Source organism: Sinocyclocheilus rhinocerous, unplaced genomic scaffold, assembly GCF_001515625.1.
Source record: "Sinocyclocheilus rhinocerous isolate Xijiao unplaced genomic scaffold, SAMN03320098_v1.1 scaffold2994, whole genome shotgun sequence".
Lineage (NCBI taxonomy): Eukaryota > Metazoa > Chordata > Actinopteri > Cypriniformes > Cyprinidae > Sinocyclocheilus > Sinocyclocheilus rhinocerous.
The window spans coordinates 71424-83365 of record NW_015630025.1 but is presented as its reverse complement, the minus strand read 5'-3'; the positions used below and the strand labels follow the sequence as shown (position 1 = coordinate 83365).

Sequence of the window (11942 nt, the reverse complement as noted above, 5' to 3'; positions counted from 1 at the left end):
ATCATTAATGTTTGTTTTCCTGTAGATTTGGTTGTGAAATGTGACCTGGACATGTTTTCTCAGGATTCACCCAATGCACACCACGTTCAAATTTGAATAACAAAACCTTGAATAATGAAATCTAATGTGCAGCACAGCAACAAGTGAAGGCTTGTGTGTAACTGTGTGTGTGTGTGTGTGTGTGTGTGTGTGTGAGAGAGAGAGAGAGAGAGAGAGAGAGAGAGCGCACTACTGCATTTAAGGGCTCTCTCTCTCTTATCAGACTTGTGGGACATATCTAGTCCTCTATTTGGGGAAGCAGGGCTGCGGGCTGGTGAAGTGTGGCGGACAGCGGCAGGTTGGAATTCGCTGCGGGTGTGTGGAGGCGGGGAACCGACAACAGTAAGAAACACCTTACAGCTCAGTGCCAGAGAGTGTAAGACGCTTTCCTATGGCGTGTGATTGATCAATTCAATCTCATTGGCTTTGCTTGGACAAGTGGCAGAGAGAGGGAGAGAGAGGGGAATATTAAATATGGCTGGAAAGTCTCTGCACTTGTGCGTATTCTTGATTTGCGCAATTCAAACGAACACTGGATTTAACATTGACGTAAAGTTCCCGGTCATCAAAGAAGGAAAAACCAAGGGCAGCTTATTTGGATTTTCTGTTGCATTGCACAAACAGACCGAAAAGACAAAGAAGAACTTGTAAGTACCAGAATGATATTACATATATCGAAAGTTGCTCGTTTTGTTTCTTTTCTTTCTTCTGCGCTAGTCGAACACAGGCTAGAACGAGGAATACAAATGACGATCGCATATTCAACGTCACAAACCTTTAGATATTTATGCTCCGTGGATGGATTCATTCATATGAATTAATATCTAGTTTTGAGCATCCAAATAAACTAAAACAACCTCTCTTTAGCACCTGCAGCGCTGAAGTGATGTCCGATTCGCGAATCATTTAGGCTATTGAACCGATTCTGTTAAATGATTCAACTGATTTGAGAAGCGTTTGTAGCCTAGTCACTATTATAAAGAATGATTCAAGAGTAAATCTAACATAACAATATTCTAAAATCTCTAGAGTAGGCTACTAAATATTATCATTCATAATAGGCTACTGGAAGCTATTGGTATCTGCATGATTGTTAGGTTCTAGCTTCATTAGCTAGTGCAAGCTGGTAGACCATCTTGGACCAGCCACGAACCAGCTGTTATCAGCCCTGCAAACTTTAAAAGCATCAGTATTGATTGTTCAGTGTATCGGTTCATTAAAACGAACCGAATGGTTCAAACGAATCTCAGCGCTACCGCCGAAAGGCAACCTGTTCGTTGTGAGTCCTTAACTTTCACAAACTGCGCAGACGCCATAATTTAGCTACTGGTCTACAGTTTTTGTTTTTATTTTTATTACCATCCGAGTTGTTCTGCTTTATATTATAGCCTAACTGAAGTTCTCTTGAAGTAAATATGCTATAAACACTAATAAAATAGGCTACCTACCACCAAGCTTATACCGCCTTGGTAAAATCAAAAATTTTTGGGCAATGTCATGTTTTTCATAAATATGATATTCATTCAGCATTATGCTACAGTATATGTCACAATACTAACATCTGATGCCATCACTGAACCATCACAATTACGTTTTTGATCTGTTATGTTTACTTTAGTGGTGTCAAACGATTAATCGCGATTAATCGCATCCAAAATAAAAGTTTTTGTTCACATAATATATGTGTGTGTGCTGTGTATATTTATTATGTATATATAAATACAAACACATGCATGTATATATTTAAGAAAAATATGTAATGTTTATATATTAAATATATTTATATATAATGTAAATTATATGAATATAAATATATACTCTAGGAATACATAAATATTTTCAAAATATATACTGTATGTGTGTGCTTTTATATATACATAATAAATATACACAGTGTGCACACATATATTATGTAAACAAAAACTTTTATTTTGGATGCGATTAATCGCAATTAATCGTTTGACAGCACTAGTTTACTTTTAATTTAAGTACAGTTCTAGCTATACTTTAACATGACTATAAATGGCACCATTTTATAGTACTGTAAATGGTGTGCAAGCTTTTTTTATGGTCTATATCGGTTTACTATTTCTACAGTCTTCTAGTTACCCTCTGAGGTCATTTGAATACAACGCCGGTGAAATAGGACGGGTGTTAACACGCCAACAGACGCCAAGAACAGTCAAAACAATAGGACTGTGTTTAAACCGTGTAGCCAAAGACAGGACAGTATAATACTGCAACTTTGAGATCATTGCATTATCTTTCTCCCTATTATGAGAAATGAGACATAGGTCCAGATGAACCTGTATACTTTTGCCGCTGGCTATGCCAAAGAAAATTACACCTCAGGACATGGATTTATAGCTGAATGTGGGCTGTGCTTTCATTTCAAAGACAGGAAACAATCGCATATAAACATAATCTTTTCTTTAGGCTTTTATACTGTATCTGTTATAAGATAATGTCTGTTATCAGAAGTGCACAGATTTATTTTCTTGCTTTAAAGTAGATATCTTCAAAGATATGCAGGTTTTGTACGACAGAGCTTTGTCATGCCCTCATATCCTGTGCCGGTATAACCTGTTGCCTGCAGACTGTTTATGCTCCTGATAAACCTATTACCCTCTCGGTGGCTGCATGCTTTCAAAAGGAAAACTCTCAGCAATGGCGCGCTGCTATATATCAAAGCATGTAGCACCAGAATTAGCAGCACAAATATGGGTCAGCACTAGTGAGAAGATGGATTGAATATGTTGTATATGATTGTCGCTGATGTATCTTGTGAAGCTGTCAGCTATGCCTCTGTTGTGGGATGGTAGGGAGTTCCCCCAAATTGCTCTTTCCTTATTTGTGATTTCCTGCTAATCAAGAGCCCATCATCTAGTTTCATCTACAGGCCCTGAAGGCACATCAAAGAACCGAGGAATCTCCTTGGCGCATGTTTTAGTCGATGACGCTGCTTTGAAAGTAATCACCTAAATCACTTCACCTCTCTGCTTCATCAGGCGGTTATAAATTCGCCACTTAACCCAGTGTTATTGTTAAGGACTGGATGGATGCTGTGCCCTCTGGGGAGCGTGATATTGTCCAGGCACTGAAACATGAGAGGGGCCACACGGTCACGGGGAGTGTGTCCTTCGCTCACAGGCGGATGGGGACACTGGTACAGAAATGGTATTTAGGATCTGTGTCTAGGATGGCTAGATGCACGGTTAAAGAAGACCCAGCTGTGCACACTTTAACAATCTGCCACTTAAAAACACCCTGTAAGATGCTTTATATGCTGTAAAACTGTACGTGCCAGCTTGTGAAAGACCAGCTAATAAAGTCAGAGTAGTAAAAAAAATAAAAAAATAAATACAAACAGTATGTATGTATATGTACTGTACATGTATGTATGTATACAATTTTATATATACACATTACAATGATAAAGATGCTACACTGGTAGTATTTGTTTTTAATTACTTGTTTAAGTAATTGATTTATATTATGCTGATTTTGATTTTATTATAAAGTTTCTTTAAAATTATTAAAATTAATAAAGTTACAATTAAGTTTCTAAATTCTGACTTCATGTATGTCACTATATAAAATACTTTAATTATATAATAATATTTGGTAAAATATTATACATATTAAATATTATTATAAATAATAATATTAAATTTAGTTAAATAATTATACACACAGAGATAGATGTATAGATAGATAGATAGATTTTATTTTATTTTATTATTTTTATTTATTATTTTATTTTTCAGTTTTTATTGTGCCCAGACAGGATGATTTTCATTACTGTGCTATAGTGAAGAGTATGAGGTTTATTAATTTATTAATTTTTTTGTAGTACAGTAATTCAAATTTGGGGTAAAATGTGCTTATGGAGGAAAATGAAGTTATTATAAAAAGATTGTAATGAAAAGACTATAATATATCTAAATATGAGATTTTTATGAGAAATATACATTTAAAACCTTTTCCTGACATCAGTATTTCATCTTTGGGAAGACAATTTTTTTTTATTTGTGGTTGATTCTTCTCAGTTGTGTGTTACTGAGGTGCTTTAGAGCTGAACTGAAGTTGGGCTGCATGGGGGCATTTTATTGATGCATCTTATGAGAGAGATCTAATCAAATCTCTCTTTACCGTTGGCCATGTTTGTCTAAGCAGGACACTGCGCAGACCCCTCTCTTCCCTCCGCATATCCTGAGAGATGGAATGTGCTGGCTCAAACTGAAGCGTTTTCAGTGAAAAGAGAGAAATACATTTCTGCTGTATGTTTTCACTGCTTTTCTGCATTTGTCCACCAAACCCAAATGTCTGCACTGTCTCACCTCAGAGACAAGAATTAGATCTTGTTGAGTTGAGCATGAGGAGTGTGAACTTTTAAATAATGCAGAAGTGCAAGCGATTGCCCATTTACAACATGCATTAACACTGCTTTAGTGCGTGAAATGAAGACGTGTAAGTTTGAAAGAGACAAGGGAGGTGAAGGATGAACCTTTATAGTTTTTTAGGGAATAACATGCAGTTTCATTAACTAAAACTAATACTATAAAAAAAATGTTACTTGGAAAAAACATTAACATTACAAATTTTTCTTTAGTTTTACTTAAAGTACTAAAATAAGTCAAACAAAAAATGTAATAAAAACTATATAGACATATTTAAAAAAAAAAAAAAAACTAAACTCAAATAAAATTACAAAAACATATCATTATTAACTTATTACTGTTAACTAAACCCAAAACCTTAAAAAACATTTTTGTTACTTGCTAAGAAACATTTTTCCTTTTTCTTAAGTCCTAAAATATTGTACTGAAATAATGAAAATAAAATTAATAAAAACTATATAGACATTTAAAAAAAAAAAAAACTAATAAAATGACAAAAACACAACAAAATTATTAAAACTTGAACTAAAAATAAAGTGAAAATATAAAAATATATCATTTAAGTATTGACCAAAACATATCATTATTAATTTATTATCATTAGTTAGGGTTAGGTTAGGGTTTGGGTTATCTCATAAAAACATTACAAATAAAAAAAAACACTAATACTAAAAATGTAAAACAAGTAAGTAAGTAAAACAAATTGTACAAAAAAAAAAATTAGGCATTTAAAAAAATTAAAAACTAATAAAAACATATCAATGATACTAAAATAGCACTGGTCCCACTTCTCTGATCCTTCTGAGTTACGGAGAATCATCTTCATATCATAATTGTGACACAATATAAGGAAATGAAGAAACGAGAACTTAAAATGAAAAGGAAAATCTGTTTGCAACTCATTTTGCTTTCATAATCTGTTGTATTTTATTCATTTAGATTGTTTGGATGATGAGAAGTCGTCTCTAACAGGTGCTGGAGAAAAGAGGTTACAGAAAGTCAGAGAAATGTATTATTCTTCAATTAAATCACAGACTAAACACTTTATCTTTGGAATAAAGTGCACCAATGAATCATGCACAATAAGACCAAGAATATGCTTTAAGGGGTAAAAAGGGTCAAATTTAATGTCAAGCCAATTTTAAGCCTGCCAGAGTGAACTCTTCATACCCCGACTTGATCCCTTTGCAGAGATGGCAGCCTTTCAGAGCACAAAACAAATATATAGTCCTCTTACAACCTCTTTAAACAGCTCGTTCAGCATGGAGTGCTTTATCTTCTCTTCCTGTGCAGGAGCTGGTGGTGTTGTGTTCAGCTCTTTGATTGGTTCTTCCAGTCCTCTGACTGTGGAATGCTGAGAATTCCTCATCCTGTCTTGCTCAAGTGGATCTGCCATGGCTGCAGGTTGGGACAGGACCGAAAGAGAGGCAGAGGCGTTTGGGAACCTGCTACCTCTCAAACAGAGGAGGATTACAGCGCTATTAGAGGCCTGCGAACCAAGCATGCACAGTCATTTTCTGCCTCAGAGAGAGAGTTTATTAAATGCTGCGCTTTTGTTTTTTGATGGAGAGTAAGATCAGATCAATGGGTCTGATTCCTCTGCGTCACACATTTAATTAAATGAAGGAAAATGTGTTGCATACTGTAACTGTCTGCGATCTATAGCTCAAGGCCATTTTTTTTTTCATTTGACAGGCATGATCTTCTCTCTCAAAATAAATCCAAATCTCAAAATCAGGCTTCTCTCTCAAAATAAATCCATTAATGAGAGTTTAAACTCTTAAACATTCCATGAACATTTCAGCTGCCTCTTATAAAACATCACTCTTGCTCCATAAATAATTCAAATAGTCTTTCTCATTCTCAGCTCCCACAATCCTCGCTGGCGTACCTCCCTCTTTCTGATTGTTTACAATGAGATAGAAAAAATTAATGATCTCTAGAGCAAATGTTTGCTTGGACTTTCACGTTCCCAAGATTAATTTCGTGTCACTATATTTAAACGAGAAAAATGCGTTTGTTTATGCGTGAACGAGCTGTTCAGTGCATGGCATGAATACGGGAGATTTGGCAACCCTCCAGCCTTCTCGTTTTTCATCCCAAGCCGTTCCTCTGTTTGATTCAGGTGTGGGTCTTTGAAAGCTCCAGCTGTGTACTGTGACGATCCCCTGTAGGTTTCTGTGCTGACTTGTTGACTGATGAGCCTGGGTCGCCATTGAAATGTTGACATTTATCATTTAGACCAGGGGTTCTCAAAGTCTACATTCAATTTTCATCAGTGTCAAAGGTCCGGACTGGAACAGTATGGTGAGGGGCGTAACATTTCCGTCTCACGCTTGAGGTATTCGGCCAATCATAACGCATTGGATAGCTGGCCAATCACAGCACACCTTGCTTTTTCAGACCGATGAGCTTTGTAAAAATCGACGCGTTTCAGAAGGCGGGGCATACAGGAGAAACAGTAATGTACAGTATGTGGAAAATAATGTGTTTTTTTAACTTTAAACCGCATAAACACATTTCATTACACCAAATACACAAAATAATGTTCTTTTTAGCAGCATCATATGACCCCTTTAAATAAAGCGGCCTTTGCATTCAAAATACATCAATAACAAGTGCAAAAGTGGCAAAACAATTAATTTAAGTGTCAGCAATAGAGGTCGACCGACAAGGGTTTTCCTCTGGCCGATGCAGATATTTAGAAATCAGGACAGTCGATGGCTGATATATGATGATGGCCGATTTTCTTTTTTTCCCCCCTTTATCTCATAAAAGAGTTTAAGTAAATGATTACTGCAGGGCACAAGATAGCAATAGTAGTAGCAGTAGTAAGCCTAATTCATAGTAATAATACATGGCTCAAAACTTAAGCACCTTCTCAAAACAGCTCTGAAGCATGCTTTTTGTTTATGTTTGTTGACAGACACAGTGTTTCCCACAGACTTGCAAATGCAAATTCATTCTCTGCCAGCAGGAGGCGCTTTTGGAGTGGGCGATATAGCGGTTTCCCCGGTAACGGCTGTAATCAAATAAGCGCTGCACTCACACACGCTACTTTATCAGGCATATTACAGGAAAGACGAAATGAAAATGACATCGAAGCTTTTCTGAAGACGGTCGGTTCTTTTCAAAGATACGTACATATAAAAACACCCGCGCTGCATTTTAATTTTGAAATTTGTGGCGGTCAGTTTTGATATTGTGACGGGCCGCCAAAAAAACACTGGACACTGCTAGAAGTCAAATGGCCATAATCTAAGTGATAACAAAAATAAAAAATAAAAAAATAATAATACTCATATTAGCGTGAAATGTCGCCCGATTATGTAAAATGGCAAACGTCATACGCTCACTGGATGTCATGACAACAAATGTCATGAAGGCAAAGTTTCAGTGTCTCGCCTTTGCTTTCATTTCGGACCATCTCCAAAAAGAAGCTATCCAGTGCGTTGTGATTGGCCGAATACCTCAAGCGTGAGATGGAAATGTTACGCCCTTGCCATACTGTGATGCCCTGTCCGGCCGGAGCGACGAGACAAAAATATTAAAACCCATTATAAACGAGGCATTTGTTGCATCCAGTGGGGACATAATTACTGATTATAATGACTTATACTGTCTTTTTACGCGTTGCGTTGCATTGCATCGCGCCGCGTAAACATAAAATTCTGTCTGCATTTGTGATCAGAGAAATGACAAACAACAAGTGCTACTCTACACTGCTCAAAACTCGCGTTTGAATCATCAGTGGCAAATCCTTTAAATGAAAACGTACTTACGTGAGTCAGAACTGCTGGCATTTTAGTCTAACGTTACTCTCCCAGGATCAGTAAACAGTCCTCCATAAAATGTGCTGCACACATCTGAATATTTGGGTTGAACTGTTCTGGAACAGTGTTGTAAATACAACTTAAGCACTGATTTCTAGTCGTGTCCATTTTTGGAAGGCCAAACAAAGTAGTTTCGCTTTCACAACGAAAAACACAGCGGCCTAGCGTGAGGGGAGGCCCCGGCTTAGCGTGCACTGAGGCCGGGATAGAGTGAGCTGAGGCGGGCTGGACTCCGCTTCGTCCACGGTGAAAGCCGATCCGGCGATCCACAGCACTAAGTTGATGTATTTCCTCAGCGACCAGCACAGATCAGCTCCAGGTATGACGAAGCGGATATCGTCCTCTTTTGAAAGTAGTTTCGCTTTCACAACGAAGCACACAGCGTCTTCACGACATGGCTGCAGTGTCAACAATACTACAGCGAGAATAAAACTTACATTTGGGCGGCGTTATGCAAATCTTCCCAGATCGTGACGTAGGTATGTGGGGGCGTGTTAGAACGAGCCGTTTTAGGTAGGCGTGGCTGACTCTTAACTTTTATAAAGAATATCTCTTTGGATTTGAGACTTTAGTCTTTGCAACTTTACAGATCTTCTTTATGCACCAAGAGCTTGTAACACTCCAAAGAGAAAGGAAAAATTTAAATCGCATCATATGACCCCTTTAAAAAAAACTAAACAAATGATTTATAAGTTTAACATGCGTTTATCAACGTAGGAAATATAATTAGTGCTCTTGAAATACGAAATGGAGGCGGGTCCGTCTGGACTTTGAGAAGCACTGATTTAGACATTCGAGACATCAGCAGAATCTAATACTTTTCTTCTAAATTTGAGTGGTAAGTCTGTGCCAATTCTATTTTTACAAAATGGAAAATGCCTTCAGGGACCAATTTTAAAGCAAGTTTGTCTAGAAAGGATCACTTGCTCATCCTCACATCACTCCAGACCAGTAGGATATTTTTTTCTTCCTTGGAAAACACTAAAAGTGAAATTTTGATGAATATCCTGCATGGCTGCACTGTTACATATAATGAAAGTGAATGAGGATGTGTGCTGTCAAGATATAGAGTCATCATTTTTGCGTGAGCTATGAATTGTACAGGATTTGGACTGGCATAGAACCTGAAGTTATTAATTGCGGATTCAGACTCACTTTGTGATTCTTTTACACAACCGGAATGTAAAATGTCACAGATGGTCCTGAACTCAAGATGACACATTAAAATTATAAAAAAATAATAATAATAACAAAAATAAAATAAATATTAAATATAATACTTTTTTATAGATATAATAGTTTGTCTTATATAATTACCATGACAAAATCCGTAGCCAGTATTATTTTAATATCATTGATATATATTATAATTTTTGTTAACATTTTGTATTCATTTTTTATATATTTTCCTTTTTCACTTTGATTTTAAATTTTAAAGTTATTGTAATTGTAATTTGTTGTGTTTTTATGTCATTTTGATTAGTTTTTTTTATTAGGTCTGTTACTTTTTATTTCATTCATTTTTAGTTTTAGTTATTTTAGAAACTACACAAAAAATATGAAATGATGCCACATTTTTTACATTTTATTTTATTACATTTCATATTTATTTTATTTCAATAATGAAATGTTTTATTTACTCATTTATTTTTAGATAACGATACAGAAGAGCAATATCACAAAAATAACTTTTAGAGTGATTTTTTTCCACCTTATGAACAGCAAAAACTTTGACAGCCAATCAAAATCTACACACTGAGAACAACTAGCAGTGAGCTTAGAATAGGCATAGCGTTATAGTATGTTGGTGTGGATGTAAATATAGTTAGCATTACAGTTACTGTTATAGTTTTCATTTTTGTTGTGAACAGGTGGTTTCATGTTGACTGAAGGTTTATTTTCATCTTGTTCAGAATGATGTCAGTCCTCTAAGAGATGATACATTATTTTGTGTTACAAAATAACAAAAATCACCAGACAAGCATCTGTTGCCCTAAGAGGAATTATGAATTTTCTGATTCAGGAAATTTGTCAGCATGTTCCTATATTGTTGCTAGGCTGCTCAGGATTGTGTTAGGGTGTTGCTGGTTTTGTATTAGTAATTGTCCTAACAGCGTTAGTGGCTCATAACATTTGGGGCTGAAGTCTGTTTTGCAGATCATCTTAAGCTTAGCTGTAAAATATCTGGCCATCAAAAGACCCCTGTTGGGAACATCATGAAGTCCTCACAGGGAACTGGCGTTAATATCTCATCCTGAGCAGATTATATCAGATGAGAAGGAGTGAAGGTGTCTCACGCATAAGTGAAAATAGTCACCTAGGGAGCTGGATACGTCTGGTTCCTTGCTCATCATTACTCAGTGCACTCAGGAAATGTAATACAAAAGGCCCACCTTTCAACACGTACAGGAGAATACAAATTAAATGACCCCAGAGTCCCCCCGAGAGCAAACACTGCTCACAACACAAATGCATCATCAACCATGGGACTATTTTGTTCCACATTTGATTAGAACGAAATGATTTAAGGACTATAATGGTTTATTAAGATGTTAGCAGCCATGTACTTTCCACAAAGGAGCTTGCTTTTTAACAAAAGTGTTGATATACTTCAAACATTCTGCTTAGGATTTGTTCTAAACCTCTGAAATTCCGGCAAAACGTTGGCCAATAAGGTCCACTGTTAGTCGTGTAGTGATGTATGAAGAACATTTCGCACAGAATTCACCTTCAAACAAAGCAGCTTTCTGTTCGTCAACATGGCGAATCCACAAATAAATGACAAATTTGAACCCATGAAGTCTTTCACCCTCACACTAATGCACTAATACATGGATTCGTATTGAAATGACTGTATTTTGCCCATGAAAATTGGCAAAAAAAATTATAAATGTGACCTCATATTAAGTTTGAAAATTTTTCAATTCATATAACTTGATTCAGTTTACATGCTCAATTCAAACATTAATTTGTAGATACAGTATATTATGCGTCTAATCTACAGTATCTTTGGTTATAAGGTTTGCAAATCACACACATTGACATATGCCACTATCCTGTGATGGCTGAGCTAAAAAATAAAATGCTAATGAATCATCATTAGTGTTTCTTCTCACAGTCATTTGAATTATGACTGGACTTGTAAACTTTAGGTATAGTCTTTGCTGCCTTGTAAACACTGCTATTTTCTTCGAGAAATTTCCTTCATGCAAATCTAACTGTATTTTGATCCTCCTTGTGTATCTAAGGTCAGAGGTCTCAGTGAAGTCAAGCACGCACTATAAGACTCATGATGGTTTCACATGATGACTGGTCTGCTACAGGAAGTCTCCCCAAGCACTGTCACGTCTATATTTTTCTCTGTTTCTATGTACATATGTGCAAATCAACACAAAGGCGACCTTGTAATCTGCAAGTAGTTGTGTTGAGCACTCACCAGCATGGCAGAAGAAAAAATAAGGTTTTAAGTGTGCATAGGGCTGAGGTCTTTAGTTGGCTTATTCAGCATATTCTTCTGAACACTTCCACCTCTACCAATAAGAGTAGTGGTCGACCGATATATCGGCCGATATTTGGCATTTTTTAAATAACGGCATCGGCCGATAAGTTTTCCTGTTTGGCCGATGCATTCGAGGCGGGACTTTATTTTGGCGGCTCTGTGTATGGCAGT

General features: G+C 36.4%; 1 protein-coding gene across 1 annotated transcript in view; it reads left to right on the top strand.

Annotated features, from left to right (window-relative positions):
• The first annotated feature begins 222 nt into the window (after window positions 1–222).
• itga3b (integrin, alpha 3b) overlaps window positions 223–11942 on the top strand; it is a 48816-nt gene continuing 37096 nt past the window's right edge. Inside the window, exon 1 of the mRNA XM_016551955.1 lies at window positions 223–686. Coding sequence (XP_016407441.1) covers window positions 514–686 — 173 coding nt within the window. The 5' untranslated portion in view covers window positions 223–513. The remainder of the gene's footprint in view (window positions 687–11942) is intronic.